This window comes from Cotesia glomerata, linkage group LG6 (assembly GCF_020080835.1).
Source record: "Cotesia glomerata isolate CgM1 linkage group LG6, MPM_Cglom_v2.3, whole genome shotgun sequence".
NCBI lineage: Eukaryota > Metazoa > Arthropoda > Insecta > Hymenoptera > Braconidae > Cotesia > Cotesia glomerata.
The window spans coordinates 27,040,811-27,067,050 of record NC_058163.1 but is presented as its reverse complement, the minus strand read 5'-3'; the positions used below and the strand labels follow the sequence as shown (position 1 = coordinate 27,067,050).

Here is a 26,240-nt window from a genome sequence, read left to right as displayed (position 1 = left end):
GTGCTATAATAAAAAAATCAATTTTAATGAGATACAACATAAATAAATATGAGTCATAAATGATGATTGAAAAGTATTATCCATTTTTTCACTCAAACCTCATTCCTGTTTCTGAATATAGTTCTGCAAAATGCAAAAAAAAATGTTTCATAAACGTAAAAGCCCTCATAAGTATAACTTTAATTTATTTTGCAAACATATTACAATTTACGGTTTATTATTAATTTTTAAATTGCTCGGAATATCGCCGTCAAAAGTGAATCTATTTAAAATATTAGTACCAAATCAGAATAATAATAAAGAAAGCCTCGCTGAAGTATCAAAATATGGATCCTTGTACAACATTTTACTGATGATAATTTCACCTGCATACTGCGCAACAATAATCATTATGGGGCTGTGGAAAGAAGAGTACATTGATTCAGATTTGATCGACAAAATCGACGTATGTTTGATGTCATACGGATCATTGATTCTTGTTGTAATTTGGCTTAATTATATTCTACAGCAGAAAAAAATTGTGAATATCATTAATAAATTATACAGTATTAATAAAAACTTAAAAAGTTGTAATACATATACTTTCAAAAGTGATTGTCGCATGCATGTTGTCTTTATGGTCCACTTTTTTCTGTGCTTTGTTCTGTTTGTATGTGAACTATTCGTTCGGAAAATATACGCCGAAGTGTTGTGGTTCGCACCGTTCATCATAAGTAGTTGGGTCTTGATGCAGTACACACTTTTATTGATTATTATTTCTCAACTGTTTGAAAGTATTAATGCCACAATTCTTAAATTTAGGGATCTAAATCGTTACCAAACAATTAATTCAAAAGTTTTACGCCAAGAATTCGATGTTAAGGACATTTATTGCATTAATAATGCGATCATGCAATTGTGTGACGTTTGCAATCAGATCGCGGACTTTTATGCGATCCCCACATTACTGATCATTGTTTATTTTATTACAACAACTACGTACAGTATATATTATGTGATTTTGTCGGTATTTTTGTTAAAGGAGTCAGATTTTATGATACTTTCAACGGTGATTGGCATATGGACTTTCATTACAGTCGTTGATATGGTGATTGTTACTTTAAATGTCACCAGAATCACTCGAGGAGTAAGTTTAAATATCCATCTAGGAATAATTTAAAAGAAATTGAGTCTATTATGTCTAAAAATTTAATTAATATAATAGATACGAAAAAAATACTATTTTTCAGTTTTCAAAAACTCCGCATCATATTTGTTCGCTTCTTCATCGATACTCAATGAATTTTTCCATCAGAGAAGCAGTAAGTCGTGTCATAATTTTTAAATTATAAAACGAATTAATGGTATATTGATTCGTTTTTATATTATACATATTTTATTTCAGCTATTGGACCTTTTACGAGATATATCACACAGGGATGTAAAATTTACTACTTACGGAGTGATCACACTCGATGGATCTCTTTTACAAACGGTAATAATCCTGTTAAGTCATTATTATCGATCATTTTAATCAAATACTATTTTTATTTTATAGATTTTTGGAACCATGGTTACTTATCTAATTATTCTTGTCCAGTTTCATGATTAACATAATAATATGGTACCATAAAATCTCTTAAGACACCAATTCCAATCATTCATAAGTATAGTTAATAACTAATATCATTAATAACTGATTAATAATACCGCTGAAGCAATTCATTAGAATAAAAATAGCAGTAAGTGCTTTAAAACGAATGAGTAATTACATAAACTCATAAAATATTAATGTCATACATGATGATTGAAGGGTACAATCATTTGTCTACTCAGACACCCTTCGCGACCTCATTTCTGTTACCAAATATAACGGTGTAAAATGCAGCAAAAATTGTTCCGTAAACGTGGAAATACAAGTAATTATAACTTTAATTTACTATGCAAACGTATCATATTTTATGGGCTATTATCCGTTTTTAAATTGCTCGGATTATCACCTTGGAAAGTTAATTTGTACAAAATATTAACTGAAAATCAAGACAATAATCAAGTGGATCTATTTAAAGCATCAAAATATGGAAGCTTTTACAACATTTTATTGGCAACCGTTTTATCTACTTACTGTGCAATGGTATTATCATTAAAACTATACTCGCAGACTTACGTGAAATCAGAATTGGTCGACAAGATCGATGAATGTCTGATGTTTTATGGAACTTTAGTCCTCGTTGTAATCTGGCTGAGTTATGTCTTGCAGCAGAAAAAAATGATAATTATCATTAACGGATTGTACAGTATTAATAACAATTTGAAAAGTTGTGATAGATTTACCTTCAAAAGTGATTGTCGGTTCTATATTCTTTCTGTAATCAATTTTTGTCTGTGCTTCGGTATTATCGTGACTGAATGTTCAGTTTCCGGATTGTATACAGCTATTTTGTGGATTGGACCATTTTTCACCAGTAGTTGGGTTTTAATGCAATACACACTTCTATTGAACGTCATTTCTCAATTTTTTGAAAGCATTAATCTCAAAATTCTTCAACTCGCCGATATAAATACAGAAAATTATTATCAAACAGCGCTTCGTTCAAAAGTTTCGCTACGTGATTTGGCTATCAAGGATATCAATTGTATCAGTAATGCGATCATGCAATTATGTGACATTTGTGATCAGGTCGCGGACTTTTATGCGATCCCAATACTTCTGATTATTGTCTATTTTATAACATCTACAACATTTAATTCATATTTTATAATTTTATCACTAATCATTACAACTGACAATGATTTATTGAAACTTTCTTTGGACTTTGGAAATTGGTTTTTAATCGTATCCTTTGAAATGATTTCTCTTGCTTCAAATGTCACCAGGATCACACGAGAAGTATGTTATGATATCCACTCAAAAAACGTTTCAAATTTTGTTAATAAACTTTTTTTTAGTTTAAGAAAACTCCCCAGTATGTTTCTTTGCTTCTAAATCGATGCGCAATGAATTCACCTACTAAAGAATCAGTAAGTTATACTTTTTTTCTTTATTATGAAAAGAGTAAATAATTTTGAACTTTGGTTTACAGCTATTGGACTTCCTACGTGATCTATCTTACAGAAATGTCAATTTCAATGCTTACGGAGTAATTGCACTTAATGGTTCTCTTTTGCAAACGGTAACAACTACATACAATCACTAATAAGAATCATTAATCAGATATGATTCTCTTTTCAGATTTACGGAACTATTGTTACTTATCTAATTATTCTTATTCAGTTTCGTAACCAGCAATAAATTATCAATTATTTTTTTGAGGTACCATTTCTATATAGATTCAAGAAAAAATGCATTCTTGCATTTATCATAATAACCGTTATGTATAGTTTGTATTTTATAATTGTGCTTTTAATTAAATACTGTAATGAAGAGTTTTCGCCTATATTTCATCTCAAATGTTGTCGTTTGCAATCGCATTATGATCTACACGGAGAAAAAAATATCGTTAGAATGAGGATACGTATCGTTATTCTGACTATACGCCGTATAGTCATTTTTTTTTAGAAATACACTGTATAGCCAATTCAGCTATACGGCGGATCATAAAAATGACGATCCGTATCATTATTTTAGGCATAACATTTAGTTAAATCAACTATGCAGATCCTTCAGGTTAACAAAACTAACAAAACATTTGCCTGTTTTGACGAAACTACATATATTTACAAGAGCTATTCTCTGTATGTTTAAATCAAACAAATGAATCCTTAAATCAGAAATCCGGATCATTATTTTAAGGAAACGTCATTTGAGGATACGTTGGATAGTCATTTTAACAATATTTTTTTTTCCGTGTAATTATTTTAGCTAATAAACATCATCAAAAATAGAAGAGAAGTACGTATCTCATTGTTCTTGTACAATTTTATTTTCAATAAGTTAAGAATAGAGCTTATTCATCACAGAAAATCAATTTGCTTGAGTGGTAATGAGAATGATTGGGCTATTAAAACGTCGCAGCAATACAAAGTGAGCATTAATAGGTACATTTGAATTAAGTTACCCTGCATAAACATCCAACTGAACACAGTTTAAATTTTTCCAGTAATCGAAACAGATCGATCCACATACAAACTCATTAAGTCTTACTATTATTATTATAATTATAACCATTCGTTGAAAGACGATGGAACTAAAGTTTTGCCGTAAATTTTTTAACATTCAGCCGTTTTGTGAGCGTCTTATATTTTATAGTTACTTACTTTGTTTCAAAATATCAGGATTAGCGCCCTTTGAAATGAAAATTTCATGTTTCTTCAATAACCAAAACAAGCACGAGACTATTAAATTAACCGCGCCATGCAAAGTGTCAGATTATGCTTTTATTTACAATGCATTATTGTTAATATCCATGACGACATACTTCGTAGTGCTCTACTTATCTCCATCTTGGGAAAAAATCTACATCCACTCGTGTACACTAGGTACAATCGGAAAAGGTCTCATTATTTTGGGCGCCACAACCAGCGTCATCATCTGGTTTATTTACATTTTAAAACAAAGTGTTATTGTAAGCATAGCTAATGAGATTTACCGAGTGAACAATGCTCTAAAAAGGTGCAAACACTATGAACTGAAGACCAATTACTTTATTTACTTTATTTTTATCGGAAATTTTATTATGTGCTTCTTTATAATGCTAGTTGGAATAGCCACTCATGAATATGTATCAGTTCCGTTTTGGAGCATACCGTGTATTTTGGTTAGCTGGGTTATAATCCAGTATACAATAACACTGATTGTAATCAACCAAAATATTGCTTGTTTAAATGAAATGCTTCTGAAGCTGGGAAATGTCGATACCAAGATTAAATTTCAGAAATTATTTGTTACTAAATTTCCTCTTCGTGAAGCAATCATTCTAGATATAATTAACATGAATCATGCTAACAAGAAACTGTGCAAAATATGCAATGATGCCGCTAATTTCTTCACCATTCCTATTTTATCGGCAATCATATATTTTGCTATGACGACCATTTACGAGTTACGCTATCTGTTTTTGGCGATTACTAATAAAAGCTATGGAACAATACCTCCATTTTTGATACACCTAGACAGTGTTTCTTGGTTTGTTATAGTACTTTTTGATCTCACTGCATTTACTTCCAGTGTTACTAGTACTACTCGAGAGGTGAGTGATTTAATTCAAGCTAATTTACTAATGAAGACACTATATTTTGATTTTATAGTTCAAAAAGACGGCACTTTATATTCATTTGCTGTTAGATCGATGCACCATGGATTTGCCAACGGAAAAAATGGTACTTTTCACATAATTTCCCATAATTTTATGGGAATAGTTTCATTTATTATTATAAAAACAACATTTTTGTTACAGTTGATTGAATTTTCACGAGATCTATTGCACAGAAATGTTGAATTCACCGCTTTTCATATTACTGTACTTGATGGTTCTCTTCTACATTCAGTGAGTTGATCAAATGATTAATAGAAGCGATTCAATATAATTATTTTAATAATTCAACATTAAATTTATTGATTTCAGTTTTTTGGTACAATCGTAACCTACTTGATTATTCTCACTCAATTTCGTGTACGATGAATCCAATGGGATTTTCTTTCGTTATTAAGAAAAGAAATTCAAAAAATTTTCTATAAAGATGAAATGAGAATATTGTAAACCGTCTAGATTAGAACTCTGTGAATTAATAATTAATGATGCTCAAATGTCATTTTCAACAAAAAAATAAAAACTAAATAAATTTACAGTATATTAATCATAATCGTTTTTGCATCCATTATCTATAATCCCACTAAAGAATATTTATTATATGTGAAATTATTTAATTATTTTACCCGTATAAAAATAATTTATAATTCATAATGCTACACTCCATTAATTTAGTTATTTTAACCAGTGATTGAAATCTTGCGATTTCATAGTACGATAATGCCACAGAATTTGATGCATTGCTCACAAAAAATTGCCAGCGCTAGAAAATGAATAGTCTGGTTAAGTCACTTTTAACCTTAGCACAGCGCAATGGATCAAAAGTTCTACCAAAAACGTAGTTCTCGTAAATACAGCTCACATTTAAAGTTATACAGTTTTTTATTGATTTTCAAAATTCTTGGATTAGCACCTTTCGCAATAAATATTTCAAAAGTTTTAAAAAGTAACATCAACAGAAATATTTCTTACCCATACAAAGTTTCAAAATACGGATTTTTTTACAACGCTTTATTAATTTTCACTTTGAGCGCTTATGTAATAGTGCTTATGTACAAAGACATGTTCATTCCAAATTATGTAAGTTCAAATTCATTGAAAATAGTCGTAACAAACTTAAGATTTTTTGGAATAACTGGCGTAATTATTATCTGGTTCGTTTATATTTATTATCAAAAAACGGTTGTTGAAATTGCGAATGAGCTGTATACCGTCGATACTAATCTAGAAATTTGTAAATACTACTCACTAATTAATGACTCTCATGCCTACTATATAATCATTGCAAACTCTGTTTTTTCTGGAGGGCTATTATTACTTAATTTAGTTTTATACCATTCACTTGTGATGCCTCTATGGATGATTCCGTGCACTATCAGCAGTTATTTATTGGCACAGTATGCTTTATTTTTGAGCATTATAACTCAAAGGTTCAACAGCATCAACAAAACAATCCTCAAATTCGGTAATATGCACTCAGATGATGAACTAAGCACTATATTCAATGATAAAATTACTCTTTGTAAGCCGATCGTCAATGACATTGAAAACGTAAATCATGCCAATTTGGAACTGTGTAATATTTGTAATAAAATGGCGGATTTTTATACATTTCCGATGTTGATAACAGTAATTTATTTCATGATAATATCTATGATGAATTTATACTTTTTGGTTGGGGCAACTATTACCCAAAGTGACGAGCTAACGCTTTTTGATGCGATTGAAAGTGGCGTTACGGTTTTAGTAGCTTTGAATTGTTTCGTTGCGTTAAATACCAACGTCATCAGGATTGAACGTGAAGTAAGTAATCATAAGTATGAATTCCTTCAAACATCATGAATTTGATTATAAAATTTTCTTATTCTTTTTTATTAAGCTTGGAGAAACAGCTTCCTGCGTTCATTTACTGATGGACAGATGTCTTCTGAACCAAAAAGTGGAAAAATCGGTATTTTTATAAAAATTTTGAAGAACTATGTTACGAAAATTGTAAAATAAAATTCGTAATTTTTGCAGTTGATTAAATTCTCATGGGATCTTTTGCATAGAAATCTCGGGTTAAGTAATTACAGAATAATTGAGTTAAATGGTTCTTTCATATCATCGGTTTGTATTAGTAATTTTTCATTGTTTATTGTGTTATAAAATGATATACTAAAAGCGATGATACATTTTGAGTTAAATTTAAAATTTTTAGATTTTTGGGACCATTGTTACGAACCTCATTTTACTGTTTCAATTCCGTCCTTCATGAATAATGGATCAACAACTCACAAATATAGATTCACGATCAATTATTAAATAAAAAATATATTCATATTTATAAACTAGAACTTAAAATAGCTGATTTCAATTTAGAATTTTTTCATTAAAGAATTATTCATCTAGATTTAAAAAAAAAAAATTATTTATTTAGAAAGAACTTTTTTGCATCGTTTTGTAAATCTGCAAAAAATATACAACTTTCTGTGATAATAAAAATTATACATATTTTTTCTGCGTTATCATGTATGATATCACTTTTTAACGTTTTTAATGTAAGTAATAAAATTATACTTGATAGAATTAGAGTCCTGGAATTGAGGAAGGCTAGATTTTTCCAATCAATAGTTGAATTTCAAAATTGACATTTTTCTCTATGGCGACCGTACATATGTATGCAATTTTGTATTCAAATAACGCACTTATACATGATTAGCTTGATGACGTGCATCGAGGACATCCTCTTGTAAATGGACACGTATCCTCAACGACTGATGTAGTGAAGTGGGAACTTCATATCACTCTTGTACTGAGTCAGTTACGAGCAAACAACTTAACTGAACAGGCGTAACAGGCGTAACTAGCGTGACCATTTTTTTTATACTGAAAAGTACTTATTTGAACGTTTTTCAACATTGACAATAATCAAGGGGATGAAAGATATTATACTGTGTTTTTTGTTCATGAGTGTAATCCAGTGCAATATGATATCAATTTACGACTCTTCAATACCGAAAAGCCCGGCTCATCACATCGACGCTGTAAGTTTTTTCTATGATAATTATTGATTAATTAATTAACCGATTTTGTTGTTTCAAAACAGCGGAAGCTGCTAGAGTTGTGTTTTCTGAACGAAATGAATCCAGTGGTGATTTCTGCGGAGCTGATGAACTTGATGTACGAGATTCAAAAAAATGAAATTATCAATTCGTCGATTCTTGTCATTGACAACGATTTCAGTTCAAATGTTATGAAACAGTACTACACACGACATCCTAGTTATCTGATAACGGCTGATTCAATGGACAGACTGCAGGATACCCTTAGGAAAATGAAATCATCAACCATTTGGAACCCAGCGTCAGTAATTGTTGCTGTTGGAAAAGATTGTGTTAGAGCATCGGAAATTCTTCAGGCGATCTGGAAGATTGAGGCTTTGAAATCTTATTACGATTGTCAGTGTGGGTCGATGAGTGAAAGCCTCGTCTATACCTTCAACCCTTTCACGCAAAGGGCGCCAAAACAGTGGGAACAGGTAGAAACAGAGGATCAACCAAATGACAAATGGACGCTTTATCGGCAACACCTTAAAAATGGTAAGTCATGTCAAAACAATCTGCGAAAGTATAACTTTGAAAACATTAACTTTTGTCTTTACATTCATTACATTTTTTCGCAGACCAACGCACCTGTTCCAGTTTGACATTCGACAAAACTCGTTCTTTGGATGGATATCCTCTGAATGGTTATAAGTTTGGCCTCACCGATAAAGTTTTCGAAGGTAAAGTTTCACCCGAGGCGTTTTTCGAAGAAGAAGCAACTCAACATTTTATTTACAACGGACTTTTTACGGCTCTAAATGTTACACCGATTATTTATTTAAAAAATGTAAATCATGCTGATTTCGTGCGAGAATTCAATTTACTAAAAAATGGTACGTACGATATGAAGTTAGAAATCATAGAGGACCTGGATGACGAAGGTTTTAAACTCTTAGGTATCATTCCTATTTATACTCAAGGTAGTTTCATGATAGTAACAAAAAAACAAAGTACGATTTCAGCTTTCACTAAAGTGACAAGCAATTCCTTTGCTTATGAAACTTTATCACTATCAACATTATTTTTATTTTTTATATTCGTAATTATTCTGCTAAACTCTTGGTACCATTTTGCAGCAGCACTAATAGATCTTTGGCTACTTATTCTTGGCATGGAGATATTAACTCCCATGAATCGGTTATTGACACGGGTTACTTTTTTGAGCGCAACGTTATTTGTTTTTGTTGTCGGCCCGGAACTTCAGAGTCAGTTTACATCAGTGATGACCATTCCGAGCGTAGAAAAAAATATTGACACTTTAGATGAATTGCACAATAATCGTTATAATGTGCATTATTTCGATTACCTTACGGAAAACTTGAAACATGTAAAAATTTGGGAAAATGGGACACGTAATAAGTACTTACATGTCATACCTGATTTTGAATCCTGCAGTAAAAATCTTCATAAGGATTCAGCTGCTTGCATATTACCTGACTATCTGCTCAAAAATATTAAGATTGATGATCTTCATATATCGAAAGAATCTTTATTTAAAAGCGATCATAGGCTGACAACTCGGAAAAATTTTCCGCTAAAAGACAAAATCGATAAAACTGCGTTGAATTTTGTTGAGGCTGGTTTTTTAAACTATTTTGAGAGAAAAAATCGATTGAAGCGCCAGTTAAAGACGCAAAAACGAATTGATAGAATTGAGGCTCATGAACAATGCGAATTTTTAGATTTAACTGACTTTTCATCTTTTTTGTGGTGTTTCACGATCGTTGTACTCGTTGCACTTTTCGTCTTGTTGGTCGAATTAGTATGTAGAGTCAGAAAGAATAGAGGAAGCGCTTGCAAAAATTGAAAAAGATAAAACAGAGAGTTTGTCAGAGAATTACGACCCTCTTGAGACAAATAACAACGCATTGCCGCAATAGTAATATTACATTTACACAGGTATGATTTATCTTGAGATTATTTCCGATGACATCATGGAAAATATAGGTAGATCTTAGATCTGATAATAACACGGAAAAAGAAATATTGTTAAAATGACTATCCAACGTATCCTCAAACGACGTTTTCTTAAAATAACAATCCGGATTTCTGATTTAAGGATTCATTTGTTTGATTTAAACATACAGAGAATAGCTTTTGTAAATATATGTAGTTTCGTCAAAACAGACAAATGTTTTGTTAACCCGAAGGATCTGCATAGTTGAGTTAACTAAATGTTATGCCTAAAATAATGATACGGATCGTCATTTTTATGATCCGCCGTATAGCTGAATTGGCTATACAGTGTATTTCTAAAAAAAAAATGACTATACGGCGTCAGAATAACGATACGTATCCTTATTCTAACAATATTTTTTTCTCCGTGAAGGATTATTTCCTACATAATCGATGAAAAATATCGTAAGATCTAAATAACTTTAATAAAATAATTCCGTGTGTATCATATCTGAGCAAACTAGAATCATCTTAAAACAAGACTTCTCTTTCAGTCACTTTTAACTATATTAACTTGTATGTTGCGTGAGTAGTTTATTTTTTACACACATATGTATTATCGATTGGCGAGTAGCGTGTTTGACTAATTTATCGCGTCACTAAATGATACTTAAAATTTATCTGTCTCAATTCTATAAAAACATTCTTCTGTATTTTTGCAATAAACAATACAAAGATCACACGACGTTGCGTGCAAGTAGTATAAATCAATAGTTGGCTTTGACCGGTAGCCGGCTGTAACTTGATCAGGTTTTTTGTGGTTTTCCGAAGCAAATAACATAAAACTGTTCATTAAAACAAATGTGAGACAATAATTTTTATTGTATTTAAATGATTTTTATTTTTTTCATTTATTCGACGTTATTTCTTCAGATTATTGATATTGATTGTAAAAACAAAAATAAATATTTTTTAATATCCTTCTTTAATTGACGATTGTTATTAATTCATAGTAATATACCTGCCGATTTTTTAATTTAAGTTGAATACATATAGGTTTAAAAGTTAGTCTAATCATTCAATCATTAATCATTCTGCAGAAAGGACAGTTGTTATTTTTATAAATAATATGTTTTGTAAATTTAAATCCAACAATTATTTCTCAATTTTAATTTGTTGAGTATGGTAAGTAATTTTAAGACCTTCCACAATTCATTCAATAAATTAAAAAACAATCAATTTAAAATACTAACAATTACTTTAAATGGATAATTGAAAAAGTTATTACTGTGACGTGTCTCATAAAGATAAATAAAATTAATTGATTGTTTCTAAGTACCACCACAATTGCTCATATTTTCACATTTATAAGTCGCATCATCCGTAGATTGAATCATATTAAGGTTTTTTACTTAATAAATTCAAATTACAATTACAATTTATTAGTATGGATCGAAAAAGCAATAAACTGTCTCTGTTAATCATACGTATCGTAATCTATTGTAACGTTGTGACATTTAAACTATTAGGATTAGCACCATGGAGCGTAAATATTTCTAATATTTTTGACTCTAACGATAACGGCACTAAAAATAAATATGCATGTGAATTTTCCAACTACGGGCTTTTATACAATGCGTTGTTGATAATATTGTTGGTAGGATACTCTGCAGTGTTGTATTCATCACCAGAATGGACAAGAACTTATGCATATGCATCAGCAATGATGCTATTTCAAGTAATTATAATCACCAACGGAAGTTTTGTCAGTATTTTCATCTGGTGTTATTGTACTTTGCGTCAAAATGATTTCGTTAATAACGCTAACGAACTTAACAGTGTTAACAAAAATTTGCGACGATCAAAATATTGTGAACTAAAAAATAATAACATCATTAACATTTCATACTTTGGAAACTTTATTTTGTGCTCGTTAATAATGATTATAGGGATTATAGCTTATCCATTCAATATAATAGTATTATGGTACACACCAATAATACTTCTGAGTTGGGTATTGATACAACACACCCTTATACTATCGATAATCTTTCAACATATCGAATGCATTAATAATATTATTGTTAAAATGGGAAGACTAGATACTGAAATGGAAATTCAGACGCTGATCGCTCCTCGGGTTCCTCTTCCTGAATCAATCATTGCGGATATTATGGATATTAATAACAATCATAGAAATCTCTATGAAATTTCTAAAAAATTCTCAAGTTATTTTGCTATTTCAACTATAGTCGCTGTTATTTATTTCGCAGCATCAATGATTGTAGAATTACGCTACTTTATTTTACTAGTGAATCACAAAATCAATTCCTCGCTATCCCGCGAGTTTCTTCTTGCCGACATTAGCTTATGGTTATTTCTAATAATTTTTAATTTGGTTGCTTTGACTACTTGCGTGACTAAAACTATGAGAGAAGTATTAATATTCATACTATAATTATAATTTAGTATTAATACATATATAAAATCTTCAATAAATTTAATCCAAATTTTTACAGTGTGAAAAAACAGCAGGCTACATTCATCTATTACTCGATCAATGCACTAAAAGTTCAAAAATTGAACAAATGGTAATCTTTTTATTCTTGATTATTAATTACACATTCAACAATTTTTTTTAAAACAATTTTTCTGCAGTTAATAGAATTGTCACACGATCTCTTACACAGAAATTTTGAATTCACCGCTCACCAAGTCATTGATCTAGATGGATCTCTCTTGCACTCCGTAATATGCCAGCTTGATATTTCATATTTTATCATATCGTAACTCACATAATAATGATAATAATTAAAAAATTTTAGATTTTTGGTTCAGTTGTGACATATGTAATCATTCTCACCCAATTCCGTCTTCAATAACAACACCTCAGTAATCAATACAACGCCCTTCACATATTTATCCAAGAATTAAAGCGATTAACGTCACCGCAAAATAAATGGTTAAACGCTAATTTAATTAATTAGGTTAAGTAATATAGATCCATATCTCCGATTGATTCTTATAAAATGTATCATCCAGTTACACCGCAATTCATCACACTGCAACCAGTCATGGATCAAAAGCTGTTTTACAAGCGCAATAATTCTCAAATACCTTCGCTCTCATTAAACCAGCGAATAATCCTAAACTGCTATATATTTACTTTCAAAATTTTGGGATTGGCGCCTTGGAAAGTGGATATCTCAAAAATTACAAGGGGCGATCTTGGAAATCCACACAAAGTTTCAACCTATGGATACATCTACAATATTTTTCTAATTTTGTTATTATGTGTTTATCTAATATTAGTCTATGTTTTCGACATACCGACTTTGGAAAGCCTAAATACGATTGCATCGAAAATAATCTTGTATTGTATTATGGGGCTTGGATTACTGAGTGTCAAAATCATATGGCTGATTTACATTTTCTATCAAAAAGACATCGTTAATATTGCGAACGATTTGCACAGCCTGGACAATAACATGAAAAAATGCAAATTCTACTCACCGGAAAAAGACTATCTTATGTACTTAGTATTCATTGGCAACTTCGTTATTTGCAATGGCGTATTTTTACTTGAGTTTTGTTTATACTTTAAGATTACACAGCCAATGTGGGCAATTCCTTATATGATCAGCAGCTGGACTTTGACTCAGTACACGCTTTTTTTGAACAGCATTCTTCTACGATTTCGAAATTTGAACAAAATGATTCTGAAACTTGGAAATATCAATACTGAATATGAGTTCGATTCGATTTATGTTTCAAAAGTTATTGTCAGTGAATCGACTATTATCAATGCTGTGCAAACGATTAATTATAACTACACAAGTCTATGTGAAATCAGCAGAAAAGTTGCGGAATTTTACTCAATTCCGACTTTAGGAGCCATTCTCTATTTTGTGGCAATTGCTACGTATGATTTGTACTACGTATTAGAACCGTTTGTTACTAACAAATATGGAGATTTTTCAACTTTCGTTTATATCGAAACCAGTTCAACGTTTTTTATGACGTTTTTTAACTTCCTTGGACTGATTACAAATACCATCAGAATTTCGAGAGAAGTACTTAAAATTTTAGTAATTTTTACTCAATTTAAGTGACAAAAAATTTCTTATTTTCAGGTAAAAAATATCGCTTATAGCATTCATTTACTTTTGGATCGATGTAAGGAATATCCTGAAGTCAGAAATATGGTAATTTGCTTCTACTTACTTTTAATTACACAGAAAAAAAAAAAAAGGTTCACTTGAGTCAAGAAAATATTTTTCTTCCTAATTATTTTCTTGAGCGAAAAAAAATTTTTTTTTGACACAAGAAATTTCACTTATTCCAACAAAATTAACACTCTTGCTTTAAGAAATACGTATCTTGATCCAAGAAAATTTATTTAAAATTTCTCTTTTGCTCCAAAAAATTAAATATAAAGATAGAAGTAAATTATTTTTATTAATATTTTTATTGATTAACTTAACATGTCAAATGGGAAGATCAAATAATATTTCGTCATTTTTTTTCATTCAATATGTATAATTGCACGCTAAAATAATATAAAATGGGTATCAAATATTCTCGAGAAAAATTTTCTCAAGGTGAGAAAATTTTTTTCTCAGCTGAAGTAGGTGGCGCTGCTTCCCTAAAGTATCTAAAAATCTTGATCAAATATAAAAATTTATTGAATCAAGTATTTACATTAATTTGAATTAAGAAAAAATTACTTTCACCAAGACTAAAATTTCAAGAAAAATTTTTACTTCGGCCAACACAACTTCGGTCTTCCTTCAGGCACCTGAAAATTTTCTTGAGCCAAGAATTTTGCTCTTCAGTCAAGAAATTTTTCTTTCTGTGTATTGATGCTCTTTACAAATATCGTAATTTTCAAATTTTTTATAATTTAACAATAATTAAAGATAACAATTTTTTACAGCTGATTGAATTCTCATGTAATCTCTTACATACGGATGTTAAATTTACTGTCTACAGAATTGTTGACTTGGATGGTTTTCTTTTACACTCAGTAATTATAACAATGTTAATTATAAATGTCGCTGATTAGAAGAAAGGATTTGGAACAGTTTATGATCACTTGAATTTAAATTGCCACAATTTGTTGCAAAATTTACGATCCGAAATCGTTTCAAATTTTTTTTTTATAATTAGAAATTACTATAATAGAGATTATTATTAATTCTAATATTAACTTTTAGATTGCTGGTACAATTGTGACGTATCTTCTTATTCTTGTACAATTTCGGCTGATATAAATTTCATTTATAGTTAAAAAAAATATTCCCAATATTCTTCAAATTGAAATGATGTTAAGAAGTTAAGAAATATTAATGAAAATGCATGAATTGCAATATGAATTTATTAATAAATAAAAAAAAATAACCATATATTAATTTTTAAAAATTATTTGAGTCAAGCTAAATTAAATTTTTAAAAAATAAATTAATAAAAATACAATAACGACAGTTCTTTTATCTTCTTTAAGTCAGTTTCAATAATTTTATCAGTTGACTCCTTGGAAAAATTCAAGATTGATTGCAATATCTTCATGTCAAAACATCTATGAACGAATGAGACTTTATCAGCTGAGGCTCATACCTGTAATTAACAGTTTATAGATCATAATCACATAATAATTATTATTACATTTATCGGTGTTTACTCTCTGACAAAGGCTAAGATGATAACACTATATTATGCTCAATAAAAATTTGTATTACATACAATAATCCGTGTTGGTAAACTCCCGAGTCGAAAAAATGAACATACATGAGCTTAAATCAATTGTTTTAGTATAGCAGTTAAGTTCATTTAAGTTAATTTTTTAAACTCGGGCTATATTTATGTAAAAACAAGTATTCGGAGAACAAAAGAAGTTATTGACGATAGTAGCACAATAATTATTATTACAATGTATTGTGATAATTTATAATTAGTATGTTTATTTCAGTAAATTCTGCTATAAATTTTAATCTTTGTGAAAAGGCTAATGACCTGTAATTTTTTTTGTTAAGTAATTTTTATAAAAAATTACACTCTAACCGATTGGTTTATTGATCAATGCAAATTTAATGTCCTTGGCGCGAGACACTGTCGAGCATCTGAGTAATAAACTTCACGGACAAAGAGAAAAATATTGTCTTTAAGACATGTAATTAAAAAATGACCTTGTATCTTGTGAACTACTTGTTGTGGACATTTTTAAAGATATAAGCTCATCCCGATATTACACTCATTGAGACCTTTCATTTGAGTACCCACGTCAATTTTTCATATATTTTATATTATTTATATATATTATACATATGTATATATGAAAAATATATGAAAAATGCATGTGGGTACTCAAATGAAAGCTCTTGATGAGTGTAACTTCGGGATGAGCTTATATCTTTAAAAATGTCAATAATTAAGAACTGACATTGCAATCTTGTGAACTATTAACTTTTCTAAAGATATAAGCTCATCCCGATGTTACACTCATTGAGACCTTTCATTTGAGTACCTACATCAATTTTTCATATATTTTATATATTTATATATATTATACATATGTATATATGAAAAATATATCAAAAATGCATGTGGGTACTCAAATAAAAGCTCTTGGTGAGTGTAACTTCGGGATGAGCTTATATCTTTAAAAATGTCAATAATTAAGAACTGACATTGCAATCTTGTGAACTATTAACTTTTCTAAAGATATAAGCCCATCCCGATGTTACATACATCAAGACCTTTTATTTGAGTACCCACATCAATTTTTCATATATTTTATATATTTATATATATTATACATATGTATATATGAAAAATATATCAAAAATGCATGTGGGTACTCAAATGAAAGCTCTTGATGAGTGTAACTTCGGGATGAGCTTATATCTTTAAAAATGTCAATAATTAAGAACTGACATTGCAATCTTGTGAACTATTAACTTTTCTAAAAATATAAGCTCATCCCGATGTTAGACTCATCGAGACCTTTCATTTGAGTACCTACATCAATTTTTCATATATTTTATATATTTATATATATTATACATATGTATATATGAAAAATATATCAAAAATGCATGTGGGTACTCAAATGAAAGCTCTTGGTGAGTGTAACTTCGGGATGAGCTTATATCTTTAAAAATGTCAATAATTAAGAACTGACATTGCAATCTTGTGAACTATTAACTTTTCTAAAGATATAAGCCCATCCCGATGTTACATATATCAAGACCTTTTATTTGAGTACCCACATCAATTTTTCATATATTTTATATATTTATATATATTATACATATGTATATATGAAAAATATATCAAAAATGCATGTGGGTACTCAAATGAAAGCTCTTGATGAGTGTAACATCGAGATGAGCTTATATTTCGACGGTCTAATTAGCAATTGGTCTAACTCCTTATTTTTTAGACGGTAACTTTTTAACATTATGATACGGCTATAGTCCAATTATTAAGTATTTGAATGATCCAAACCAAAATATTATACCTTTATTAGATATTAATGATATTAAATGGTTTTTTAAAATGATATTAAATTTTAAATCAATTGTTTTTTTCGTACAAATGAAAGATTCTCTGAAATGGAGTTAGATAATTTGCTAATTAGAACGTCGATCTATAAAAATGTCAATAATTAAGAAATGACATTGTGTTTTGTCAACTTATGATATATTACATGATATGACAGTGACTGCAAGGCTGCTAGTTAATGAATAAAAGTACAAACCTATAGAGTACGTAATGCTGGAAAATAAGAACTGCGTCAAGCACAGTTGAAATTAAACCAAGCCCGAATTTAGTGATATCGCCGTAGATACTTTCCCAGTCATCTAAAAAATCATGAAGATAAATCTTTATCAAGTTCGATTGATTAAAAAACAATTATATTTAAAAAAAATAATTACTGTAATTGTAAGAGTTCAATATCATTTGAAGCATAGAGAGAATTCCACCGGTAATATCCAAGAGAGTAGTAGCAATACTCCAACCAGATGTGGATTTCCTCACACAATTAGAGTATGTTTGCGGTATATATTTGATTATTGTTATTACTAGCTTTATATAGCTACATAAATAGAAAAAATCGAGCCACAGAGTTACTTTTGCGATAGATAATGCAAGTGAAACTACTGCGAGTATTCCAAATATTCCGTTGATTGTTTTCGCGGTGATAGAAACCCTTTGCGAGCCAATCTACGAAAATTCTGTATCATTTATTCTTATTATTTTTGTTATTGTAATTATTGTTATTATTACTTTATATACTTAATCTAAGCTTAGTAGTCTCTTCTATTCACCTCATAAATAAAACATTGCCATATGATTAGTAAATTAGCTGCAACAGCATTAATTGAAAAAAAAACATCGTTGAATAGTACTGGGATCAAACTTCTTGGATATCGCTCGGAATATTGTCTCTGAAATAATATTTTTATTAGTATTACTTTATTATTATTAATTTTTTTTTTTCATAGACTCACGTACTTCGATTTCTGGTATCCAATAAAGCCCGCAGTTAAATAGGGCGTACATAACAAATCCGACAATATTGAGCGCTAAAAAATCGAAACTAAATCCTACCACACTTTTTCGCTTGTAATTTTCGTATACTTGAGGGTAAAAACTTATGGTCCATGTTAGGAAGTAGATCCAACCGACAACATCGCTTAAGTAAAATACAAATAGCGATTTTTCTATTGTTACCACGACAAATGCACTAGAAATACTGGAAAATAAATTGAAAGAGTTCATTAGTGGTTGCTTGTTTTGTTGAAAAATTAATTAAACAATTTTCAAGTGTTTAAATCAAATATTTTTTCGCATATAGGCTTGATTTTATCATTAAGCAAAAATATTACGCGATAAAGATTATTACAAAAATTTACGGGAGTAAAGAATGATCTTAAAGAAATTTATTTGAATTACAAAAGCAGCGTGACAATTCAAACTAGTTTTTTTTGACATTTTCGTAAAGTTTAAACTGATAATTAAGTATATAATTAATTTAGAAATGACCTTTTATCTTGTGAAATATTGACATTTTTAAAAATATAAGCTCATCCCGATGTTACACTCATCGAGACCTTTCATTTGAGTACACACATCAATTTTTCATATATTTTATATATTTATATATTTATATATATTATATATGAAAAATATATCAAAAATGCATGTAGGTACTCAAATAAAAGCTCTTGATGAGTATAACATCAGGATGAGCTTATATCTTTGAAATATATATTACATAATTAAGAAATGACCTTGTATGTTGAGAACTATTGACATTTTTAAAAATATAAGCTCACCCCCACATTACAGTCATTGAGACCTTTCATTTGAGTACCCACATCAATTTTTCATATATTTTATATATTTATATATATTATATATATGTATATATGAAAAATATATCAAAAATGCATGTGGGTACGCAAATGAAAGCTCTTGATGAGTGTAACATCGGGGTGAGCTTATATTTTTAAAAATGTCAATATTTAAGAAAGTACAGTGCAATTTAACAAAAGTCATTTAATAAAGCAAAGTTTTAATTTTTTATAGTTCACAAGTCACAGCAGTCACATAGTGACTAGGTTGCTAGTTTACAATTATTTTATTTATTAATAATAAAAACTCTTTTTTGTATAGTTTATTATGTTAAAATACATTTTTTTAAGGTTTTTTTTTTTTTTTTTTTTTCTAAGAAAGATGCAGTGATGAATTATGCACATATATGTCATAAAATAGATGCAAAATACAAAAACTCAAGCATTTATTATTTTTTAATCGTAAAATGTAATTAATTGAATAAAATTAAAATTTCACAATGTCTTTTTCTAAAAAGTGAATAAAAAAATTTTTAATGATTCACAATATAAAATTAGCATGATAAAACACTGTAATAAAATTTCATACTTCAATTAAAAGTACGCACTCTGTAATATCGGGAGTCACATTAGTACTGATCACAAAATACCCAGGTGATAAAGCCGTCACACTGATATTCCAATGTAAATTTTGATCATTCTTAGTTATGTTGAACACTGAAGGTCTTATTTTAACTAGACCTGCTTGTGTAGAGCTCAATATCACAGTCGCTTCACTAGGTAATTTTTCTCTGCAGAAATAAAACAATACGTCATACATAACACTACGAGATCAAATATTGACGTAACATTAGAATCAAATCACTCACGTCAAATAAAGATCAAATGATTTTTCTTCACCAACTAGAAATCGCAAATCTTGTGTGTCAACTTTGAAGCCAGCGCTTGCGTAATGCAAAACTATACAATTAAAAATAAAATTAACAATGGTAAAATTTTAATTTTCGCTTTGTTTTTAGGATACAGTACCTTGAATGAAAAAAAATAATGAAAAAATCATGATTTTTCAGGACGTCAGTATTTGAAATTTTAATAAATTTACCCGAAAAACTCCGTAAAGACATAAAAATAAAGGTAATTGTCTGAAAAAAAAGTCCCAAATAAATTTACAAAGAATCTACCCACTCATAAATACAATTTCGAACGCATGCGCGTTTTGTTAGCTAACCAATGAACGTTTCTCAAAATCTTCCAAGATTACTGCATAAGCATACCTCTTATTTAATTTAACTCGGATTATAAAATTTAATCTGAGAATAAAGTCTGTGGGTGATACAAACGAAATTTTTGATCAATAAAATATTAATTACCCGTTGCTTGTACTGTGACAGCACACTCACTCCCAGAAGCAAATCTTTCATGATAATTAATCACGGTGATGATGATGATGATGATGATAACGAAAATATGATAATACGGATTAAAATTATTGCACTCATAAACGCTGTTTAGAATGACAAAGATATTTAAATGACGCAAATGTGATCTTAAGATAAATTTATTAGTCATATCTAAAGAATTGTCACTGCTTATTATTGCTGAGTTTCATTCAAATTTTAATAATTAAACTAATACTCTGATTAGAATAAATTATCATTAAATCCAATCAGTACTTGAAATTTTTAGCTTAAATCCTAATTAGTTTAAAAAGTAGTCTTTTTTACAAAAGAAAATTGAGTAATTCATTTTTTTATGTAAAGTAATTTAAGAAAGAGAGAGAGAGAGATAAATTTAGAAAGTTTTTTATTAATTAGGAAGACTATGGACTTCTTATCTTTATTTTTAATTGTAAAAAATAATTAATATTTTATTTACTCTTATTTTTAAATTTTAAACAATTTTATTTCTTAGCTGAAGAAATTAAAATTTTTCAGACCTTTTTATTAAAAAAAATTTTTTTGATTTGGAAAAAAAACTTGCGAATAATTATCCAAAATTATTTTTTTTCCAAATCTAGAAATTTTTTTTTTTACCCAGAAATAAAATTGTTTAAAATTATAACCAAATTAATTTTTTATTGCAACATTGCTCATTTTTTAAAAATAAATTTTCTTAGTTGATTAAATTAATTATTTATTTATTTTTGAGAAAAATTATTTAATTGTCAGTAAAATAAATAATTTAGACTTTAATTAGCCAGTGATAGGTTTATTATCTTTCCATATAAATTTATTTTTATTAAAAACTAAACATAGAGTATACTTAAAATATATATTCACATTGAAACGTACATAAATATAGATAAAGCTTTCTACAGTTAATACCACGTATATTAAATATATTTATATATATGTATTTCATTTGTGATATAATTTAGAATAAATATTAATAATTTCAATATTAATAATAAATTTGAAATAAACAATATAATAGAAAAAAAAAAAAAAAAAAAAAACAATACAAAATTAAAATTCATTGATATTTAACTTTGTAAAAATTCAACGAAATCTGTAGAATCATCTTCTAAAACAATTTCCTCTAGTGCAGGGCCTTGCTGTGATGTTGCTCCTCCTGAAAATAGACAAGTTATTTAATTATACAATTGTTAATTCTAATTTTACTTGCAAACCACAATTAATGTCTAAATAGAATAGCAAACTTACGTGGTACTACACCCGTCGCTTTATAATTTTCAATTTCACCTCTGAATACTTCATCAAATGTATCTTGTCGCTCTTTCAACATTTTTTGTTGCCTCAATTCTTTCTGTAATACGCGTTCAGAATGTTCACTAGCCAATGCGACTAAATTGACAGAAAATAATAATGCATTAAAAATTTTTGAAATTTTAAGAAATTGGTGTTAAATATTATTTATTAATAAGTACTTCTGTAGTTATCCAATTCAGATAATTTTTTCTCTTTATATAACGCTAACTGGAATCTATGATCCAATTGTTTACTTTGGAGCTCAAGAGTTTCATTTAAATCTTCTAATTTAAATAATGCAGCCTCAACTTCTTCAAAAGCTTCTTCCAGAGTTCCTGAAATAAAATTTTCCAATCAATTGGTTACAATTATTTAACAAAAATTTCATAATTTTCAGTTTTATTTCAAAAATAAATTTGTGCTAGAAATAAAATTTTGTTTTATTAAATAATGACTTTTGTTAAATTGCACTGTACTTTCTTAAAAATTGACATTTTTAAAGATATAAGCTCATCCCGATGTTACACTCATCAAGAGCTTTTATTTGAGTACCCACATGCTTTTTTGATATATTTATCATATATACATATATATATAATATATATAAATATATAAAATATATGAAAAATTGATGTGGGTACTCAAATGAAAGGTCTCGATCAATGTAATGTCGGGGTGAGCTTTTATCTTTAAAAATGTCAATAGTTCACAAGATAGCAATGTCAGTTCTTAATTACTGACATTTTTAAAGATATAAGCTCATCCCGATGTTACACTCATCAAGAGCTTTCATTTGAGTACCCACATGCTTTTTTGATATATTTATCATATATACATATGTATAATATATATAAATATATAAAATATATGAAAAATTGATGTAGGTACTCAAATGAAAGGTCTCAATGAGTGTAACATCGGGATGAGCTTATATCTTTAGAAAAGTTAATAGTTCACAAGATACAAGGTCATTTCTTAATTATTGACATTTTTAAAGATATAAGCTCATCCCGAAGTTACACTCATCAAGAGCTTTCATTTGAGTACCCACATGCATTTTTGATATATTTTTCATATATACATATGTATAATATATATAAATATATAAAATATATGAAAAATTGATGTGGGTACTCAAATGAAAGGTCTCGATGAGTGTAACATCGGGATGAGCTTATATCTTCAAAAATGTCAATAATTCCCACGATACAATGTCATTTCTTAATTATGTATCTAGAGATAGAGCATTTTATAATGCAGCCTTGATTAATTTAGCAGATATTGGATAATTTTAAGAATTAAAAAAAAAACTAGAAAAACTAATTGACATGTAAAAACTTTAACAAATTAGTTTGTGTAATAAAATTAAAAAATAGTCAAGTAATTACTAACTTTAATGTCATCTAATTTAAACATCATAAATTATGAGCACTTATTTGACATTACCTATTTGATCCATGAGATTTTGAATATCATGATTTATTTTAGGTATTGAAGCCAAAGTACAGTTTAATATTGTCATATTATTCCATTCTCTATTAAGTTTTTCATATATTGTTCCAACAAGTACATCGACTTCATGGGCTTTAATTGAATTTTCTTCAGCGAGCTCATGCAATTCATTCCACTGCAATTGGTAGTGATGCAAAACATCTGCTCCGGCATTGTAATTAACTCGGTCAGTACCCGCATTTGGTTTTTTAGGCTTTGGACTTTCGCCAAGTGTCAGACCTTTAAAACTGAACCATTCAATCGTAAATCATAAAACAATAAAGTACTTAAAAAATGATTCTTACTTCACAAATAATTATTAAATTTACCTTGCTGAAATACCATCTTGTACAGTTTGAAATTTACTTTTCAGCGTTCCAAACATTTTTCCACAAAAATTATTATGATACTTACATTTATTTAATTAATTTTTAATTCGATAAATAAATTTCTAAACATATGGATGAGGTTAAGAAAGTCTTTTATCTGATATAGATAACTTGATATAGTTGACAATAGTTAATTAACATTAATTCATTTAAGTAAATAATTACTATGTACTTAATTTTACTGATTAAATTAATAATTCAATATTAGGTTAATCTGTTATTGTTGTAAATAAACAATAAACTGTAAAAAATAAAATAATAATATAACAATAATAGTTTTGATACACTAGCGCCATCGTTTTCTGTTTGAGTTTTAGAGAATTTTAAATTAATTAATTTCCCGCCAATTTTTGCAAATAAAAACAGAAGTAGTTAACTGAAAATTTTAAATGGTTTCTTCAACTTGTGTGACAATTTGTTTTAAAAAAATACTTTAGTTTTATATTCAGTGCGTAGTTATTAATTTTTAATTGTACTTTAAATAAAAATTTTTGCGTGCACTGTTATTATAATAAAAACAGAAGTAATTAACTAAAAAATTTAAATGGTATGTTCAATAATACTAAAGTTAGCCGACATTTTTAGTTTTTTGATTTTTTTTTCAATAACTAAATTAGAACAAAAAAATATTTTTAAAAAATTGCACTTAAAGTTTTTCAAATTTTTTACAAATGCAACTTTTTTTTTAATTTTTTTGTAATAATTTTTTCAATGAAAAAAAATTCTTAAAATTTTTAGATGTCGGCTAACTTAATTTTCATTATCTTCAATTTGTGTGATAATTTGATTTTAAAAAATCTAGTGATTTAATTTTATACTCAGTGCGTGATTATTAATTTTTAATTATAGTTTAAACAAAAGTTTGTGCGTGCACAGGTGTTATAATAATAAAAAAAAAAAAAATAAGCTTGTGTGCAAATGTCAAAATTTGTGAAAATTAGTCATTAGAAGAGAACTTAACCTCGCCATGTTTGGTAAGTAAATTTATAATCAATTTATGCAAAATTTAATATGACATTAAAGTTAGCTGTCACTTGATTAATTTTTAATTTTATTCAACAATTAAATTAATTCTAAAAAATTATTTTTAAGAAATTGCGAAAATTTCTACATGTCAATTTTTTAAATATTTTTTTTTTTGCTATAATTTATTTGTTAAAAAAAAATTCTAAAAATTATTAAATATCTGCTATAAATTAAATAATACTCTTTTTAGTCCATGAACTCTTTTAGTTAATTTATAAATAATGTATTTAAGTTAATTTTATCGAAACTGATTAATATTTGAAGCCTTTATTTTACTTACTGGAAAATTTGAAGAAAAATAAAAACTCTCAGTAATTCTTTCCTAAAATTAAATTATAAAAAATACTATGAAAATTAATTTAGCTGATAATTTTAAGAATTTTTTTAACAAATAACTAAAAATAAAATTTTTTAAAAATAATTTTTTGGAACAAATTTGACAGCTAGATTTAATATCATAAAAATACTGGAAATTTTGATTTAAAATTGTAAAAAAAGGAAAAATATGACAGAAGTAATTATATAATAATTTTGATTTATTTTTGTCACTTAAACAAATTAATCAAGTAAAAAATAAATTAAAAAAATATTTTTGCATAAAAATTTTATTATTTTCTGTATAATAATTTGTTTCTTTTTTTTAGGAATATGCAATAGACATATATAAAATTATTTATGAAATTAAATTTTATATATTTTAGCACGTGCTTTTTTTTTTTAACATAGTTCAAGTATTTTCATTCTTAAATACTGAAATTTAATAATAAAAATAATAATTATAATAATCGTATACAAAAATTAAATGATAAGATAATATATTATATTTTACAATTATATATTAAACTATTGCATGTCAAATATATATATTACTAATATTAATAATTAATAACCAATAATGGATTATCATTAATCATATGACTAAATAATAAAACAACTCTATTCTGAGAAATATTTGTCACGATACTTTTAACAATATATTTTTATTTATCATCATGTATCATATTTTTTTTCATTAAAACTCATTACGGCTATTTGAATAATTTTTACTCTTGAAAAA

General features: G+C 27.9%; 7 protein-coding genes across 7 annotated transcripts; 5 read left to right on the top strand and 2 right to left on the bottom strand.

The window, feature by feature from the left end:
- The first annotated feature begins 616 nt into the window (after positions 1–616).
- Positions 617–1,629, top strand: LOC123268096 (gustatory receptor 68a-like). Its single transcript, XM_044732977.1, has 4 exons — positions 617–1,126; positions 1,230–1,301; positions 1,385–1,474; positions 1,538–1,629. The coding sequence occupies exons 1-4, from the start codon at positions 617–619 to the stop codon at positions 1,589–1,591; spliced, it is 726 nt and encodes a 241-aa protein (XP_044588912.1). The 3' UTR covers positions 1,592–1,629.
- A 10-nt stretch (positions 1,630–1,639) lies between these two features.
- Positions 1,640–3,394, top strand: LOC123267079. The gene is made up of 4 exons (XM_044731572.1): positions 1,640–2,869; positions 2,929–3,000; positions 3,063–3,152; positions 3,212–3,394. The coding sequence occupies exons 1-4, from the start codon at positions 1,862–1,864 to the stop codon at positions 3,269–3,271; spliced, it is 1,230 nt and encodes a 409-aa protein (XP_044587507.1). The 5' UTR covers positions 1,640–1,861; the 3' UTR covers positions 3,272–3,394.
- A 448-nt stretch (positions 3,395–3,842) lies between these two features.
- Positions 3,843–5,695, top strand: LOC123267080 (putative gustatory receptor 28a). The gene is made up of 4 exons (XM_044731573.1): positions 3,843–5,168; positions 5,227–5,298; positions 5,376–5,465; positions 5,544–5,695. Exons 1-4 carry the CDS (start codon positions 4,161–4,163, stop codon positions 5,598–5,600), a joined length of 1,227 nt encoding a protein of 408 aa, XP_044587508.1. The 5' UTR covers positions 3,843–4,160; the 3' UTR covers positions 5,601–5,695.
- A 2,310-nt stretch (positions 5,696–8,005) lies between these two features.
- LOC123267076 lies at positions 8,006–11,199 on the top strand. Its single transcript, XM_044731569.1, has 3 exons — positions 8,006–8,254; positions 8,317–8,809; positions 8,893–11,199. The coding sequence occupies exons 1-3, from the start codon at positions 8,147–8,149 to the stop codon at positions 10,119–10,121; spliced, it is 1,830 nt and encodes a 609-aa protein (XP_044587504.1). The 5' UTR covers positions 8,006–8,146; the 3' UTR covers positions 10,122–11,199.
- A 1,518-nt stretch (positions 11,200–12,717) lies between these two features.
- On the top strand, positions 12,718–15,513 carry LOC123267077. Its single transcript, XM_044731570.1, has 6 exons — positions 12,718–12,801; positions 12,869–12,958; positions 13,036–14,283; positions 14,344–14,415; positions 15,147–15,236; positions 15,427–15,513. The coding sequence occupies exons 3-6, from the start codon at positions 13,240–13,242 to the stop codon at positions 15,481–15,483; spliced, it is 1,263 nt and encodes a 420-aa protein (XP_044587505.1). The 5' UTR covers positions 12,718–12,801; positions 12,869–12,958; positions 13,036–13,239; the 3' UTR covers positions 15,484–15,513.
- A 216-nt stretch (positions 15,514–15,729) lies between these two features.
- LOC123267081 (cystinosin homolog) lies at positions 15,730–20,682 on the bottom strand. The gene is made up of 8 exons (XM_044731574.1): positions 20,599–20,682; positions 20,439–20,529; positions 20,178–20,360; positions 18,728–18,968; positions 18,541–18,660; positions 18,148–18,436; positions 17,970–18,072; positions 15,730–15,826 (listed from the first exon to the last, which is right to left on the bottom strand). The coding sequence occupies exons 1-8, from the start codon at positions 20,627–20,629 to the stop codon at positions 15,775–15,777; spliced, it is 1,110 nt and encodes a 369-aa protein (XP_044587509.1). The 5' UTR covers positions 20,630–20,682; the 3' UTR covers positions 15,730–15,774.
- Positions 20,683–21,969: 1,287 nt separating this feature from the next.
- LOC123266712 (dysbindin protein homolog) lies at positions 21,970–24,354 on the bottom strand. The gene is made up of 5 exons (XM_044731091.1): positions 24,098–24,354; positions 23,724–24,016; positions 22,457–22,612; positions 22,233–22,373; positions 21,970–22,140 (listed from the first exon to the last, which is right to left on the bottom strand). Exons 1-5 carry the CDS (start codon positions 24,151–24,153, stop codon positions 22,052–22,054), a joined length of 735 nt encoding a protein of 244 aa, XP_044587026.1. The 5' UTR covers positions 24,154–24,354; the 3' UTR covers positions 21,970–22,051.
- Between the last annotated feature and the right edge of the window lie 1,886 nt (positions 24,355–26,240).